Source organism: Geotrypetes seraphini, chromosome 10 (assembly GCF_902459505.1).
Source record: "Geotrypetes seraphini chromosome 10, aGeoSer1.1, whole genome shotgun sequence".
Lineage (NCBI taxonomy): Eukaryota > Metazoa > Chordata > Amphibia > Gymnophiona > Dermophiidae > Geotrypetes > Geotrypetes seraphini.
This window is the reverse complement of record NC_047093.1, coordinates 79,699,878-79,718,095: the sequence shown is the minus strand read 5'-3', so window position 1 is coordinate 79,718,095 and position 18,218 is coordinate 79,699,878. Positions and strand designations below refer to the sequence as shown.

Below are 18,218 nucleotides of genomic sequence, written 5' to 3'. Positions count from 1 at the left end.
CTTCAGTTAAGCTTCAGTTAGGCTTCAGTTAAGCTTCAGTTAGGCTTCAGTTAAGCTAAAGTTAGGCTTCAGATAGGCTTCAGTTAGGCTAAAGATAGGCTTCAGATAGGCTTCAGTTAGGCTTCAGATAGGCTTCAGTTAGGCTTCAGTTAAGCTAAAGTTAGGCTAAAGATAGGCTTCAGTTAGGCTTCAGATAGGCTTCAGTTAGGCTAAAGATAGGCTAAAGATAGGCTTCAGTTAGGCTTCAGTTAGGCTAAAGTTAGGCTAAAGATAGGCTTCAGATAGGCTTCAGTTAGGCTAAAGATAGGCTTCAGTTAGGCTAAAGATAGGCTTCAGTTAGGCTAAAGATAGGCTTCAGTTAGGCTAAAGATAGGCTTCAGTTAGGCTAAAGATAGGCTTCAGTTAGGCTAAAGATAGGCTAAAGATAGGCTAAAGATAGGCTTCAGATAGGCTTCAGATAGGCTTCAGATAGGCTTCAGTTAGGCTTCAGTTAGGCTAAAGATAGGCTTCAGTTAGGCTAAAGATAGGCTTCAGTTAGGCTTCAGATAGGCTTCAGTTAGGCTAAAGATAGGCTAAAGATAGGCTTCAGTTAGGCTTCAGTTAGGCTAAAGTTAGGCTAAAGATAGGCTTCAGTTAGGCTAAAGATAGGCTTCAGTTAGGCTAAAGATAGGCTTCAGTTAGGCTAAAGATAGGCTTCAGTTAGGCTAAAGATAGGCTTCAGTTAGGCTAAAGATAGGCTTCAGTTAGGCTAAAGATAGGCTTCAGTTAGGCTAAAGATAGGCTTCAGTTAGGCTAAAGATAGGCTTCAGTTAGGCTAAAGATAGGCTAAAGATAGGCTAAAGATAGGCTTCAGATAGGCTTCAGATAGGCTTCAGTTAGGCTAAAGATAGGCTTCAGTTAGGCTAAAGATAGGCTTCAGTTAGGCTTCAGATAGGCTAAAGATAGGCTTCAGTTAGGCTTTAGATAGGCTTCAGTTAGGCTTCAGATAGGCTTCAGTTAGGCTAAAGATAGGCTTCAGTTAGGCTAAAGTTAGGCTAAAGATAGGCTTTAGATAGGCTTCAGATAGGCTAAAGATAGGCTTCAGTTAGGCTAAAGATAGGCTTCAGTTAGGCTAAAGATAGGCTTCAGTTAGGCTAAAGATAGGCTTCAGTTAGGCTAAAGATAGGCTTCAGTTAGGCTAAAGATAGGCTTCAGTTAGGCTAAAGATAGGCTTCAGTTAGGCATCAGTTAAGCTAAAGATAGGCTTCAGTTAGGCATCAGTTAGGCTAAAGATAGGCTTCAGTTAGGCATCAGTTAGGCTAAAGATAGGCTTCAGTTAAGCTAAAGATAGGCTTCGGTTAGGCTAAAGATAGGCTAAGGATAGGCTTCAGTTAGGCATCAGTTAAGCTAAAGATAGGCTTTGGTTAGGAGAGGAAGAAGCGATATGGATTGCTCTGAAAAGAGAAGATGGAACTTCTATCTACGTGGGTGTAGTCTACAGACCTCCGACTCAATCGCAGCAAATTGATAAGGATCTGATTGTGGATATCCAAAAGTTTGGAAGGAAAGAGGAGGTTCTGCTGTTGGGAGATTTCAACCTGCCGGATGCGGACTGGAATGTTCCGTCTGCGGAATCGGAAAGAAGTAGGGAGATTGTGGATGCCTTTCAAGAGGCTCTGCTCAGAGAAATGGTGATGGAACCCACAAGGGAAAAAGCGATATTGGATCTGGTCCTCACAAATGGAGAGAGTATCTCTAATGTTCGAATGGGTGCTCACCTGGGTAGTAGCGATCATCAAACGGTTTGGTTTGATATAACGGCTAAAGTGGAGAGCGGCCGCACGATATTTAAAGTCCTAGATTTCAAACGTACGGACTTTAATGCAATGGGAAAGTACCTGAAGAAAGATCTGTTAGGATGGGAGGACATAAGAGAAGTGGAAAGACAGTGGTCTAAGCTGAAAGGAGCGATAAAAATGGCTATGGACCTTTATGTGAAGAAAATCAATAAAAACAAGAGAAAAAGGAAGCCGATATGGTTCTCCAACCTAGTGGCTGAGAAAATAAAGGCGAAAGAGTTGGCGTTCATGAAATATAAAAAAACCCAAGAAGAGGAGAGCAGAAAGGACTACAGGGTGAAATTGAAAGAAGCCAAGAGAGAGATACGTTTGGCGAAGGCACAGGCGGAAGAACAAATGGCTAAAAATGTAAAAAAGGGAGATAAAATTTTTTTCAGATATATTAGTGAAAGGAGGAAGATAAAAAATGGAATTGCTAGGCTAAAAGATGCTGGGAACAAATATGTGGAGAGTGATGAGGAGAAAGCAAATGTGCTAAACAAATACTTCTGTTCTGTGTTCACAGAAGAAAATCCTGGAGAAGGACCGAGATTGTCTGGCAAAGTTGCACGAGAAAATGGAGTAGATTCTGCGCCGTTCACGGAGGAGGGTGTTTATGAGCAACTTGAAAAGTTTAAGTTTAAGTTTAAGTTTAAGTTTAAGTTTAAGTTTAAGTTTAAGTTTATTAGGATTTTATATACCGCCTATCAAGGTTTTCTAAGCGGTTTTACAATCAGGTACTCAAGCATTTTCCCTATCTGTCCCGGCGGGCTCACAATCTCTCTAACGTACCTGGGGCTCTGGAGGATTAAGTGACTTGCCCAGGGTCACAAGGAGCAGCGTGGGGTTTGAACCCACAACCCCAGGGTGCTGAGGCTGTAGCTTCAACCACCGCGCCACACACTCCTCCATGAAAAACTGAAGGTGGACAAAGCGATGGGACCAGACGGGATCCATCCCAGGATACTAAGGGAGCTCAGAGAGGTTCTGGCGAGTCCTATTAAAGACTTGTTCAATAAATCTCTGGAGACGGGAGTGATTCCTGGGGATTGGAGGAGAGCGGATGTGGTCCCTATTCATAAAAGTGGTCACAGGGATGAAACAGGAAACTACAGGCCGGTGAGCCTCACTTCAGTTGTTGGAAAAATAATGGAAGTGTTGCTGAAAGAAAGGATAGTGTATTTCCTTGAATTTAAGGGGTTACAGGATCCGAGGCAACATGGCTTTACAAAAGGTAAATCGTGCCAAACGAACCTGATTGAATTTTTTGATTGAGTAACCAGAGAGCTGGATCGAGGACATATGCTAGATGTAATTTATTTGGATTTCAGCATAGCCTTTGATACAGTTCCTCATAGGAGGCTGTTGAACAAACTTGAAGGGCTGAAGTTAGGACCCAAAGTGGTGAACTGGGTCAGAAACTGGCTGTTGGACAGATGCCAGAGGGTGGTGGTTAATGGAAGTCGCTCGAAGGAAGGAAAGGTGACTAGTGGAGTCCCTCAGGGTTCGGTGCTGGGGCCAATCCTGTTCAATATGTATGTAAGTGACATTGCTGAAGGGTTAGAAGGAAAAGTGTGCCTTTTTGCAGATGATTCCAAGATTTGTAACAGAGTAGACACCGAAGAGGGAGTGGAGAATATGAAAAAGGATCTGCAAAAGTTAGAAGAATGGGATAATGCCTGGCAACTAAAATTCAATGCAAAGAAATGCAGAGTAATGCATTTGGGGATTAATAATAGGAAGGAACCGTATATGCTGGGAGGAGAGAAGCTGATATGCACGGACGGGGAGAGGGACCTTGGGGTGATAGTGTCCGAAGATCTAAAGGCGAAAAAACAGTGTGACAAGGCAGTGGCTGCTGCCAGAAGGATTCTGGGCTGTATAAAGAGAGGCGTAGTCAGTAGAAGGAAGAAGGTGTTGATGCCCCTGTACAGGTCATTGGTGAGGCCCCACTTGGAGTATTGTGTTCAGTTTTGGAGACCGTATCTGGCGAAAGACGTAAGAAGACTTGAGGCGGTCCAGAGGAGGGCGACGAAAATGATAGGAGGCTTGCGCCAGAAGACGTATGAGGAGAGACTGGAAGCCCTGAATATGTATACCCTAGAGGAAAGGAGAGACAGGGGAGATATGATTCAGACGTTCAAATACTTAAAGGGTATTAACGTAGAACAAAATCTTTTCCAGAGAAAGGAAAATGGTAAAACCAGAGGACATAATTTAAGGTTGAGGGGTGGTAGATTCAGGGGCAATGTTAGGAAATTCTACTTTACGGAGAGGGTAGTGGATGCCTGGAATGCGCTCCCGAGAGAGGTGGTGGAGAGTAAAACTGTGACTGAGTTCAAAAAAGCGTGGGATGAACACAGAGGATTTAGAATCAGAAAATAATATTAAATATTGAACTAAGGCCAGTTACTGGGCAGACTTGCACGGTCTGTGTCTGTGTATGGTCGTTTGGTGGAGGATGGGCAGGGGAGGGCTTCAATGGCTGGGAGGGTGTAGATGGGCTGGAGTAAGTCTTAACAGAGATTTCGGCAGGTGGAACCCAAGCATAGTACCGGGTAAAGCTTTGGATTCTTGCCCAGAAATAGCTAAGAAGAAGAAAAAAAAATTTTTTTTAAATTGAATCAGGTTGGGCAGACTGGATGGACCATTCGGGTCTTTATCTGCCGTCATCTACTATGTTACTATCAGTTAGGCTAAAGATAGGCTTCAGTTAGGCATCAGTTAGGCGAAAGATAGGCTTCAGTTAGGCATCAGTTAGGCTAAAGATAGGCTTCAGTTAGGCATCAGTTAGGCTAAAGATAGGCATCAGTTAGGCTAAAGATAGGCTTCAGTTAGGCATCAGTTAAGCTAAAGATAGGCTTCAGTTAGGCTAAAGATAGGCTTCAGTTAGGCATCAGTTAGGCTAAAGATAGGCTTCAGTTAGGCTTCAGTTAGGCTAAAGATAGGCTTCAGTTAACTTGGGATCTGGGTTGGCCAAGCCCTAGCCACTTAAGCCTCTCTCTTTTATCATTTTTGTCACCCTTCTCTGTACCTTTTTTTTTTAATTAAAAAACACACTTATATTTATGTACATGGCAGTTTGTTGTATCAAAATGTTAAGTGCAATTAAGCTGCACCTATGATAGTAAGGCAGCTAGGTACTTGGGACCTGGGTTGGCCACTGTTAGAAACAGGATACTGGACTTGATGGACCATTGGTCTGTTCCAATATGGCAATTCTTATGTTCTTAAAATGACTGGGATGATCTGGGGTTGGATACAATTTTGCTGCTCTCCTGCCATGCATCCTCCTTGGAGTATTCTAGCTCTTAGTTTGGGGTAGGCGACTTGGGGTCAGTGACAGCCCTAGATCAGGGTGCTGATCCAACACTGTGCAGGCTATTTAAGTCAACAGATTTAACAGAGGTTATTACAGTTTCTCTGCGGGAGTTGGATTTAGGGTCCCTGCAGGTTTCTACTGCCCAGCTTTCGCTGATGAGCAGTACCAAGTCACAGTTCACATGCCTCCCTTCACACCCAGAAATTACTAGGATGATAATTGAGCATTGGGAGTAGAGAGCTGCACCGGAACGGGGACGACGGGAATCCCGCGGGACCCGCGGGCATCCTGCGGGTTCCCCCTTCGGGTCACGGGGATCTCGTGGGGACGCCCCTAGGGTCGCGGGGATCCCGTGGGGACGCCCCCTAGGGTCACGGGGATCCCGTGGGGACGCCTCCGAGGGTCGCGGGGTTCCTGTGGGGCTGGATGTATTCAGTCGCGCGGCTCTTCTTCTCCCTACCTTCTCTGCTTGCAGCACAGAGCCGAACGGAAGTCTTCCCGACGTCAGCGCTGACGTCGGAGGGGAGGGAGGGCTAAAGCCTCCCTCCCTCCGACGTTAGCGCTGACGTCGGGAAGACTTCCGTTTTCCTCTGTGCTGCAGGCAGTGCAGGTAAGGAGGAGAGTAGCCTCGCGGTTCGAGTGGCTACCAAGGGAGGGGGCGGTCCGCCCCGCCCCGCCACACCCCGCCCCGGTTGCAGCACAGCTGGCCAGGTCCCCTTACTTTTGTGGCACTTCCACGACCGACCGACAACAGCCCCGGTCCGACAATCCTCCCTGCCCTGTAGCCGCGAATCTAAATTATCTTCTTACAGCAGCTGTAATAAGGTAATTTTGATTCGCAGTTAAGGGCAGGGAGGTTTGTCGGACTGGGGCTGTTGTTGGTCGGTCGGGGAAGTGCCACAAAAGTAAGGGGACCTGGCCGGCTGTGCTGCACCCTGGGCGGTAGAGAAGGAGGGGGGAGAAGGATGCTGAAAGGCTATGGGGAAGACGGGAGGGGGGGGGAAGGACTCTGAAAGCACTTGAAGACAGAGGAGGGAGAAGGACGCTGAAAGCACATGGGGAATACAAAGGGGTGGAGAAGGACGCTGAAAGGCCATGGGAAGGGCGGGGGGGGGAAGGACTCTGAAAGCACTTGTGGAAGACAGAGGGGGGAGAAGGATGCTGAAAGCACATGGGGAAGACAAAGGGGTGGAGAAGGACGCTGAAAGGACATGGGGAAGACGGGCGGGGGGTTGGAGAAGGACGCTGAAAGGCCATGGGGAAGACAGAGAGGGAGAAGGACGCTGAAAGGACATGGGGAAGCAGAGGGGGGGAGAAGGACACTGAAAGCACATGTGGAAGACAGAGGGGGGAGAAGGACGCTGACAGGACATGGGGAAGATGGGGGGAGTAGGACGCTGAAAGGAAATGGGGAAGAGAGAGTAGAGAGAAGACGCTGGCAGGGAAGAAGACAGATGCCAGACTATGGGGGGAGCGGAGAGAAGAAGATGGGTGCCAGACCAATTTGGAAGGGGGAAGAAAGGGAGAGGCACAGTAACAGAGCAAATGGAAGATGCAGAAGGAAGAGAGACAGTGGATGGAAGGAATTGAATGAGAACATGAGGAAAGCAGAAACCAGGCATCAAAGGTAGGAAAAGAATTATATTTCTTTTTTTTTATTTTGCTTCAGGATAAAGTAGTATATTAGTTGTGTTGATAAAAATTTATAAACATTAGAGGCTCTGGTAGAAACCCGTTTGCAAAGTATGTATTCTTCCCAATTAATATTTTCAAATTAATAAAGTCTTTTTGCTTATTTGTAAATGGGTTTCTACCAGAGCCTTTAATTCAGTAGCATAATTAAATGAAATAACTATTTCTGAAGTTTATAGGGACGTGCGGGGACGGAGGGGATTCCTCGCGGGGACGGGTGGGGACGGAGGGGATTCCTCGCAGGGACGGGTGGGGACGGAGGGATTCCTCACGGGGACGGGTGGGGACGGGTGGGACTTTGGCGGGGACGGGTGGGGACGGGTGGGATTTCTGTCCCCGCGCAACTCTCTAATTGAGAGTCTCCTCTTAGGGCAGGGCAGGGCGATGATGAAATTGTATCCCATGGCTTCTGATTTCTAGCTGTTATTTACTCCACGTAAGGTGGATTCTCTGGTGGCTCAAGTTACTATAAGAATTTCTCTGCTTAGCGAAGGTGGAGTAGTTCTGAAGGATTCTCAGGATTGCAGGGGGATTTAATCCTCAAATGGAAGTTTAAGGCATTGGCATTGGGCCTTAAAGCTGTGGCTGCAGATTCTTTTGTGGTGCTGGCCTAACATAATTTGCTATGCCAGAATCCAGCTGCATAGGGGACAGGGTGGCCTCCTGTAGCTAGGGTGGACTATGTGACAGACACTATTTGTGACATGCTCAGGGTCATGAGTAAAGTGTCAGCGTATTCAATCTCTACCTATAGAATGCTCTAGATCAGGCATGTGTTAAATTTAGGTTGAGTATTGATCAGGCTGATCTTGCACAATTTTTAATATTTCGCTCTTGCTCATTAGTGAGGCATCTGAGCCTGCATTTCATCCACCAGCTTTTTGAAGTTGGGTGAATATTGCCTGAGGGCCAGTCTCAGGGAATCCTGGAGATGTTCATCTGCCATGTTGGTAGAAGTAACTCGGATATAGTGAAAAATCCAATATTATTAAATACTAGTATTTAAACCCGTTACATTAACGGGTGCTAGATTTCTCCCCGACCCAATGTCTCCCTTCTCCTCCCCACCCGCCATCCCACCTTTCAAACTGTTATTTAAAGTCGGCGACAGCAACAGCAGCCAAGTCCCTCTGGTCGGGAGCGTTTACTCTACCCCTCCTGACGCGACTTCCTTTTTCATGCCTGACAATTTGAAGGTAGGAAGAGAGGGCACAGTCGGAAACGGAAAAACAGCACTACCGGTTGAAGTTTATTTTTTAAGTTTAAAGGTGCTGTGGCGGCTCCTCTCTCAATCGCTGTCTGCGTCAGAAGCCTTCTCCGATGCAGATGCGGCTCATGAGAGTAGCCGCCACAGTGGCTTTAAACTTTAAAATAAACTTCGGCCGGTAGTGCCGTTTTTCGTTGATAGAGGTCTGGGAGAGCAGGGAGGCCAGCGAATTTGTCTGCCCAGCGCTTTCCGATTTGTCTTGTGGCCACTGTCAAAGGTAAGCGCGCATACACACTCCTGCCGGCCACGGACCTACTGATCACAGGCTAGGGTTTTATTATATAGGATAACACATTCACCAGGATAGTGCAATTGAAGGTTCACAACTACAGCATAAGCATTACAATTAGTATTTCGGGATTTCGGGAATGGAATCAGGGACGGAGTTTGGGCGTGTCTTGGGCGATGCTTTTAGGCCCCCTCCAAACAAAAAAGCGTTCTGCTGCCTATGTCTCCACACATCTTTTATATTCACCGCACTTGTTTCTTGACAATTGTACATCTTGAATAGCAGCTATGATCTCTTATTTTTAAATCCTTCAAAAAGATTGTCAGCTGTTTCAAGAAAACAAACTCTACAAATTCCCCTTCAGTTAAAGGGGATCAGGTTGCTGACCTTGAAGAATGCTATGGTTGCATTGACCAAATGTGACCTTGGCTTTGCCATCAACTGTTGCTGAGTAGCCAGTTTTGATTTAAGTTCTTTGAGCTTCAGTTTACAAATATGAACAAACTGATGCAGATTATACTTCTATTCCCAGACCTCAAACACCCAAGACACTACTTATTTCATTTTGTGTCCTTACTGGGGTGATGTGTTCATCATCGGTCTGGTTTTGTTTATTTTAGTGCAGGTAAGACCCAAATTCACCAATATGGTGTTATGATTAAATTTTGAGAAGCACGGCAACGTTCTCTCCAAGTCCCATGTGACTGCCTCAATGCTTCTCCTCTGACACACTTCCTGTTTCCGCCTGGGTGGCTTGCGTCAGAGGAATAGCTTTGGGGCAGTCGCGCGGGACTTGGTAAGAACACCTCAGAAAGAGAACACTATGAAGAGCGCCCATAAAGGTGAGGTGAAGCGAGGAAGGTAGCCCGATGAGGGAAGAGGTTGAGTGGCACTGAAGGGAAGTGGGGGAGGGGTGGAAGGGTAACAGATGCTGAAAGAAAGTGAGGAGGGAAGAGAGGAAAGCAGATGCTGAAGGGAAGTGGAGAGAGAGGGAGAGCAGACACTGGATGAAAGTGGGGGAGAGAGAGGGGAGCAGATGCTGGTTGGAAGGGGAGAGTGAGAGAGGGGAACAGATGCTAGAAGGAAATGGGGAGCAGATCCTGGATGTGGTTTTTTTTTGGCCACAGGCGGGAGGGAGCAAGTGTCACAATCACAAAGAGGGCTGGGAAGGGAAGCAATGTGGCAGATACTTTACTGCGTCTCCGTTGCTGGCAGTTCTCTTGTGGCCCGGCTGTCAGATGGCAGCGGCCCACTAGATGGGGACCCCTGCTGTAGATCATCAGCATAAATACGATATTGGACCACAAGATACAAAAATAATTTACCAATTGGAGCCATAAACAAGTTAAATAACATTGCTGAAACCATTTGTATATGGTTCCCGAAATCCCAAAAGTACGTAATCTATCCAAGATAACTTGATGGTTCACAGTATCAAATGCGACTGCCACATCCAGAGACACTAATAAATACTGTTTCCCCCTTATCAAAACCCATTTAAATTTTATTTCAAAGAGATAATAAGAGTAACTCGTGTTATGATCTTTACGAAATCCAAATTGGAAATCGTGTACTCTAGACATTCATGAGAGGTCACAAAATCATCCAACTATTATAAAACAATACTCTCCAACTTTAGGCATGAACATTAAATTTGAGATAGGGCAAAAATTTTCTACTTTTGTAACATCTAATATCGCCACCTTTTAGGAAAGGGCAAATTGCGGTTCATTTTAGCATATCTGGAACATATCCCGAACTCAAAGATTTGAGTAATGATATATTCCAAGGATGGTGCAATGGTGCTATCTCAGCTTTCAGAGCCTTCAGCACTGAAATAGCACACGGGTTCAAAAGGCAATTAGATGAGCTAACAGACTCTATAGCTTGAATCACATCCCCAACCCCAATTGGCTGGAAATCAGTGTCATAAGTGGAATCTCAACATTGTGTTATGGGCCCTCGCTTAAAGTGCCGTATGAGCGTTTGTTGGAGGTGTATGTCATGAATCTAACAATGAAGATAGTTTCTTAGTCATGATCACTTCAGCGAGGAGGGTGTCAGAACTGCAAGTGTTATCTTTCCTCAGATTCACGGAAGTAGAGGTGTCTTTACACACTGTGCCTTCCTTTCTACTGAAGGTAGTTTCGGCAATTCATGTCGATCAGGAAGTGCGGCTTCCTGCTTTTTAGCCCACCAGCAAGAAGAAACATAACAAAGTACCGAAGTTGCTGGATGTCAGGAGAATTCTTCTGCCTTATTTTGAGGTGATAAATGAGTTAAGCCTGCCAGATCACACGAGAGCTGTTCAAAAAGTATCAGACCTTAATTTTTCTTGCGTAAACAAATAAAACTAGGGAAGCATGGTTTGGTGCACGTATGTAGGTGACCCTAATGCGCATGCTTGAATTTTTTCCTGCCTACAGAAGCTGTCAGTCGCTGGCAGACCACTGATGAATGAGGAAGTGTAAGTGGGTGCTGTCTGATTTTCATTTTTGACAAAATGCCATAAAACGCTACTGCATTAAATTTTGTGTAAAGCTTGGCGATTCCCAAGTGGAAATGATCCGCAAGATTCAACAGGCCTTCGGGGCACCACACAGATAAAGGAGTGGTACAACGCTTCAGAGATGGCCACACATCGATGGAGAGTGAAGCATGTTCTGGTAGGCCCTCAACATCCAGAAATGAGATCGTCATTGACCAAGTGAGGACCCTGGTGATGCAGGATCTTCGAATCACGATCAGAGAACTTGCAGACGAGGCGAGCATCAGCGTTGGATCCGTTCATTCCATTTTGATTGAGGATTTGGGCTTCAGGAGATTTTCAGCGAAGTTCGTGCCAAATCTGCTAACGATCGAGCAGAAGCAACTCCATTTGGAGATCACACAGGATACGCTGGAGACTAAACAGTGATCCCAACTTCCTCAGCACAGTGATCACTGGCGATTGAGTCCTGGGTTTATGGGTACGACTGTGAAAGGGACCAGATTTCAGTCGAGAGAAGACATCATGCAAAATGTAACGGACCAGTTGCGAGCAATCTCAAAAGAGGTGTTCCAGTGCTGCTTCTGACAGTGGCAGAGCCATTGGAAGAAGTGTGTGGCAGCCTAAGGGGACTACTTTGAAGGAGATTAGTATAATAAGATTGTTGTATCTGAATATGAGTATTTTTTATGAATAAAGGTCTGATACTTTTTGAACAGCCCTCATATTTGTCTTGACCAGTGCTAGCTGTTGAGGCAGACCAGCCTCTAAAGCTATTCACCAATGTATCTGCATGGCTATTTCCTCAGCGTACACTGTCTGTGGAAAGCAGCTACCACTTGCTGTGAAAGTTCACTACCAGAAGTGTGGCGTCTTCCTGGGCAAAGTCCAGGGCACAAAATTTGTAGCCACATGGTTTACCCTCCATACGTTTACAAAATATTACAGAGTGGATGTGGTGACAGAAACGGACAGGGTCTTCAAGCCCTCTGTGCTGGTCACAGACTCACCAGTCCCACCTAGACTGTAAAGGACTGCTCTGGTATGTCCCATCTGTTAGGAATCGTATGCTGTTTGCACAAGAAGGAAAGATTAAGTTCTTACTTCGATATTCTTCTTTCCTGTAGAACAGCATACAGTTCCTTACACCCTACTCTGTCTCATGTCTGTTATGCCTGTGGAGGCTTATTGTCTTGGGAGAGTATCCAGCAGTTTGGCTTGTGGCAGCCAGGGAAGAGAAGCAAAACCTCAGAAAAGGGGGCATATTAGTACCAAAATCGATATTGGCACATTTTGCCTTACTAAAAGCTGTTAGTGCCGGTTGCACACAGGTAGGTGGGTTTTTTGTTTCACCACCATTCTTTGTTGCCCTGTTAGGAGGTTGTTTATTAATTCTTAGTTACTATTGCAGAGTAGATCAGATAAGGACTGAGGAGAGGAGGCTCAGCCATGAGAGACAAGGGGGCATAGAGAAGAAAAAGATTGTCTTCTGCAAGCAAGTTGAGATGCTTAATCCATCTGTAAGGAACCGTATGCTGTTCTACAGGAAAGAGGATTATTGAAGTAAAAACCTAATCCTTCCTTGTTTTTGTGTATTGTGCAGACTTTTAGAGCCACAAACAAACACAGAAATAGCAAGATATCCAATCTATAAAATTCTTTTCTGTGTGAGGGGACATGATGGCACTCCAGAAAGTGACTGCTTTGCATTTACAGAAAGCCATTACAATGCAGAAATTTTTCGAATTCATGTCTTCCGATGTGAAATCCAAGAAGCAGTGAGTAGACTTTTTCATTGAATTTTGACTCAATTTAATGCTGTATTTATCAGTAATGAGAATAAATAAGTGTTATAACAACATTTAAAAAAATTACCTTTTTTCATGGTCAGTCTTTTTTAAAATATTTATTTGTGAAAACTAAGATAGAAATGAGGTAGAAATGCTATGTTTAAGGAGATCTTGTCCCTAGTTCTAATGTATCCAATTCAGAAAATAGAATGAGTCTCTAATATTGGCACTTCAGATTCTCATAATTGGAGAATTTTAGCTTTTTTTTTTTTTGTTTGAAATAATTTTTTATTGAACAGAAAAGCACTGAACAGCCAAAGAAAATAGAACAATACAGTCATTGCAAGGAAATAATAAAATAACAGATTATTCAGAGGAGCTCCCCCCCAAGGGTGGAGAGCCAAACCCCCCGAGGCCCCTCAGAGGACAAACCAAAGATCAACGCAGTCCACATAGGAAGGCAGCCCAGGATGCAAATAAGCTAGGCAGTACAGTACAATTCAACATTTTCAATAAACAAGTACATCAAAAAACAAATAGGGATACCCCCCACATCCATCCAACACCCCCACCCCAGCATCCACACCCCATTCATACCGATTCACACTCACATCCACCATCAACCCTCCAATCCCCCCCCTCCCCCCCAGTCCAGTGGAAGTAAGTAGGGGCAAGGCGCGCATAGTCACAGTGCGCCAACCTCCAATATGGTAGCATCCCAAAGAGATCGATACAGGCGTCGAGACGCCGACATCGGTTCCGGGCAAGCGCGAAGCTCCCAGCGAGCTACTTCAAGTAAGGAGCGCTTCCAGCCTAACACCTCAGGCGCACTGGCATCCATCCAAAGACGGAGCACCCCGCGCTTGGCCACCAGCAGTGCAGTATATAAGAAGCGCCAATGTTCCAGGCTCAGGCCCTGATCTATGACCTCACCTTTGCACCCCAGTAGAAGAAGTAAATAGGACCATTGAAAGGGCAGTTGCACAACCCGAGCCAAAAATTCTAACACCCCAGTCCAGTAAGTTCCCAGCTGCGGGCAATCAAGTAGCATATGCACAAGGGTACCGCGCATACGCTTGCATTTAACACAGATATCAGATTCCCAGAGGCCCGCCCTCCTGCCCCTCACCCTGGTGAAATAAGTGCGGTGTAGTATTTTAAATTGTATTTCCTGTAGCGCAACATTCCGGGCTCCTCTGGGAATGTTAGAAAAGCAGGCCACCAGCATCTCAACCCCGACCGGCTCCCCCAACTCCTCAGTCCATTGAGAAGCTAAGCCAAGGAGCTGAGGGTCCGGTCGTTCCGCCCGGGCCACCCTATACCAAGTAGAGAGAGAATTTGAAGAGGCAGGGAGAGAAAGAAAGATGTGGTCAACCTTCAGGAAACGGTATCCAGCTGGGGCACTCCTCCGAGATGCCTCGTAAAAGTGACGCAGCTGCAAATAAGCAAAGAAAGGCATATCAGGGAGAGACCAGTGACGGCGGAGGTCAGGAAGGGGGGGGAAAGTCCCATCCGCAGATGCCGGTAAGCTAACGTGCCCCAAACAGAGACCAGTGCCAAAGCAGGCGTCCAAGCCACGCGCTCTGCCCACACCCGGCGGGAACGCAGGGTTACCCCGAACAAATTGAAAGGCCCAATGGTCTCGCGTTCCCCCACCTATCCGACGTCGCCACCAGAGCAGCGCACGCCGCAACGGATCCAACCAGAGAGAGTTACAGCCTGCCCGGGGGCGCCTCCACCTAGGCACATCAAGACAGGCCAGTGCACTATGCGGGGCCACCCAGGAATCAAACATACCTGTGGGAGCAAATCGGTAGCCGAGCGTGTGAAGCTCGTGTACCCAGCGCAACAGAGCCGCCACATTATATAACCGGAGATCCGGAAGCGCTAAGCCGCCCCGCTCTCTACCCTGCGTGAGTCTCCAGAACCCTATGCGGGCCCTCCGGTTCCGCCAGATAAATGCACCAATAACAGACCTATAGGCCCTCTCCTCAGTCCCCCTCAGCCATAAAGGTATCATCTGCAAAGGATACAGAATCTTGGACAACATAACCATTTTAACGAGGGCGATACGGCCGAAGAGCGACAGAGGGAGGTCTCCCCAACGATGACAAGTATCCCGGAGCTGAGCAAGGCGATTTGTAATGTTGCTGCGATAAACTGTGGCCCAGTCCGCGCTGAGGAAGATCCCAAGGTATTTAAGCTCCCCCGTAGCCCATCGAAAAGGGAAATTAGGCAAGGCTCGCGATGCACAAGGCGAAGTGACAGGGAGCGCCTCCGACTTACTGAAATTAATACACAGTCCCGAGAAGGACCCAAAGGAGTCAATAAAGGAAGTTATACAGGGGATGGAGACCCGGGCATTGCCTACAAAGAGCAGCATATCATCCGCAAACATGGTGATCTTGCAGAGCTCTGCACCCACCCGGATACCCACCACTCCCGGGGCGTCTCGGATCTTAGCCGCCAGCGGTTCAAGCGAAAGTATGAATAAAAGCGGCGACAAGGGACATCCCTGTCGGGTCCCTCTTCGCAAAGGAAAGGAAGTCGTGCGCTGACGATTAATGAGCAGTTGAGCGGTAGGGGCCGTGTATAATCGGACCACCCAATCACGAAACGGGCCGGTGATACCAAAGCGCCGCAAGACCCAGAAAAGGTAAGGCCAGACAACCTTATCAAAGGCCTTTTCGGCGTCCAGACTGGCCAGTAAATCATCCCCCGGGTGTCCCCTGCCCTCCCTCAGAGCCACCAGTGCCTTGAGAATGTTGGCCGAAGAAAAACGTCCAGGCACAAAGCCCACCTGGTCAGGATGCACCAGCGAAGGGACAACCTGAGCCAGTCGCTTAGCCAGAATAGCCGTAAGAAGTTTCATGTCTTGATTAAGCAAGGATATGGGTCTATAAGAGCCTACCAAGGTGGGATCCTTGCCCGGTTTAGGAAGCACCACGACGTGAGCATGGTTCTGCTCCGGGAGAATTCTATCCGAAATCTGCATATCCTCAAACATAGCGCATAAGGCAGGGCCCACATGATGTTGTAATATCTTATAAAACTCGGGTCCCATGCCATCCGGTCCCGCAGCCTTAGCGAGTTTCAAACGGCCTATCGCCATAGTAATCTCCTGACAAGTGATAGGGGCGTTGAGTATACCACTGTGCGCCTCAGAAACGCACGGGAGAGTCAAGTCCCGGAAGAAAAGATCACGAGCCTCAGTGTCGTACGCACCCGCGCTGTACAGGTCGCTATAAAAGCGCACAAATTGGGACTGGATAGCCGCCTCCGTCTGGTGCGACACATTAGAGGAGTCCCGAATATGAGATATGCGCGCCGTACGTCGAAATGGCCGAACCAGATTGGCCAGAAGCTTCCCCGCCCGATTACCCCATCGATAAAGCTTAAACTTGTAAACATCAATATGGGTTAAGGCCCGCGCAGAGAGAATGGCATCAATCTGTTTACGCAAGCGAAAGTACGACTGTCGAGCTTCCTCTGAGCTATGCCGCAGGTGATAAAGCCGGCATTCCCTCATTTGTTTTGCTAACGAGGTTAGTTCAGCCTCCCGCAACTTTCTCTTGCGAATAGAGTAGGCTATAATACATCCCCGCAGATAGGCCTTCGCCGCTTCCCAGAACATGGTATCCGAGACAACAGTCCCCTCATTCGTCTGCTTATACTTAGACCATTCCTCTATAAGGTAGGTATGAAATTCTGCGTCAAGATACAGGGAGGGATTGAAACACCAAATGCGATCACCATTGGATCCGCTCCCCCACTTGAGGGACAATGATACAGCAGCATGATCACTGAAAGGAACATCCAATATATGGGTACGCACTGTCCGGCCAATTGAACGAGAGGGGAGTAAAAAATAGTCCAGACGGGAGTGGCAGTGATGAACCCCCGAAAAAAAAGTAAAATCCACCTCCCCAGGATGGTAGACCCTCCACACATCCTGGAGGTCCAGTTCCCTCATCAGGAAATTCACCCCCCTACTCTCATTGTCCGCCGCCACTGGTCTCGGGGGCTTACAATCAATAGAAGGGTCACTAGTGATATTGAAATCCCCACCCAGCAGGAGCTCGTAATTCGGTAACGCTATCAAGTGGGCCAAGAGAGTAGAGAAGAAGGAAGGAGTGTAAACATTTGGAGCGTAGACATTACAAAGCACCACATGTCTATCAGACAAAGTCCCCGCCCAAATAACAAAACGGCCCTGAGGATCCTGGATAACCCTGTGGGTGACTGCAATAACCGCCTTGTGAATGAGAATGGCCACCCCCCTCTGCCTAGAAGAAAAAGAGGATGCAACCACTTCCCCTACCCAGTCACGCTGTAGCTTTTGATGTTCACAGGCCGTGAGGTGAGTCTCCTGTAGAAAAGCCACCGAGACTTTTTCCTTCTTTAGGAACGACATGACCTTGGTGCGCTTCACAGGCGAGTTGATGCCTGCCACATTTAGCGTAAGGCACATCAAGTCAGCCATAGCCATGGGAAGTACCCATCACCAATGTCCAGTCCCAATAAAGCAGTGTACAGTCCCTGAGAGTCTCCCAGCCGGACCCCCAAGAACGGGCAGTATAGCTCCCACCCCTCCACTGAACCAGAGAACCTCCCCCCCCCCCGCAGCCGGACCCCCCCCACCCCACCCCAGATCACACCCAAAACCACCCCATACAAACATACCCCAGCCCAACAGACATACAAGCCCCCACTCATGCATCCCCCCACTCCTCCCTCCCGACCCCAACCAACAGCCCCTCCATCCCCTCCCCCCCCACAGTAAAAACATAGTATGGAAAGCCCCCCCCCCACCCTCTCACGCAAAGACCCAAAAGATCTCAGAAAGAGAGCCACCCCACCCCCAGCATCAAACCCCCCGAGACAAACATGCCCAGGGGCCGCAAGCTCAACAGTTGGCCAAAGGGAGGAGAAGAAACAGGATAAACAAACACGGGGCATAGGCTAAAATGTCAAGCCCCAAGAGTCCCCAAAATTCCGGGTCCCTGCAATCACAAAGGGAACATCATCGCGGTCCAGAAACCCATGAGGAAAAGTTCTGGTCAGGGGTCAAAACGAAAGGGGCATCAAGCATAACAGGATAGGTCTTCCTGAATCACCCCCCAAGGAGGGCCAGGAACAGCAGCCCAGGAGACAAAAAGGCAGTCCGGACCCCACCTGGAAGCACAGGCGGCCCCAGCAACAGCCAGCAGGATAGCCAGTAAAATGGCGAAAAGGCCAGGTTGGCCCTAGAGCCCAAAGCCCCCCCCACACCGGTGCAGAGGGCAAAAGCTCAAGACAGTCCAACCCCCTGTCCAGGTGTAAAATCTCCAGGGGGGTCCCAAACTGAGGAGAATCGCAGTGAGAACCAAGCAGATCTTCTTAGGGCACCGGAGGCACAGGCGCCAGAGAACTTATATAGGCCTGTAACGCCGCAACGTCCTTGCAGGTCTTCGGTCCCCCGGCCTCAAAGACCCGGACCCGGGCAGGGTATTGCACCACGAAGCGGATGCCTCTGTTTCGCAGCTCGGTGCAGTAAGGTGCCAGGGCGCGCCGGCGAGCCGCCACTTCGACTGAGTAATCATTGAAGAGCAGGATCTTTGTGCCCGCATGCTC

At 47.8% G+C, this 18,218-nt stretch overlaps 1 protein-coding gene across 1 annotated transcript in view; it reads left to right on the top strand.

Annotated features, from left to right (window-relative positions):
- RABGAP1 (RAB GTPase activating protein 1) overlaps positions 1 to 18,218 on the top strand; it is a 539,836-nt gene that overhangs the window by 90,042 nt on the left and 431,576 nt on the right. Inside the window, exon 5 of the mRNA XM_033960742.1 lies at positions 12,419 to 12,593. Coding sequence (XP_033816633.1) covers positions 12,419 to 12,593 — 175 coding nt within the window. The remainder of the gene's footprint in view (positions 1 to 12,418; positions 12,594 to 18,218) is intronic.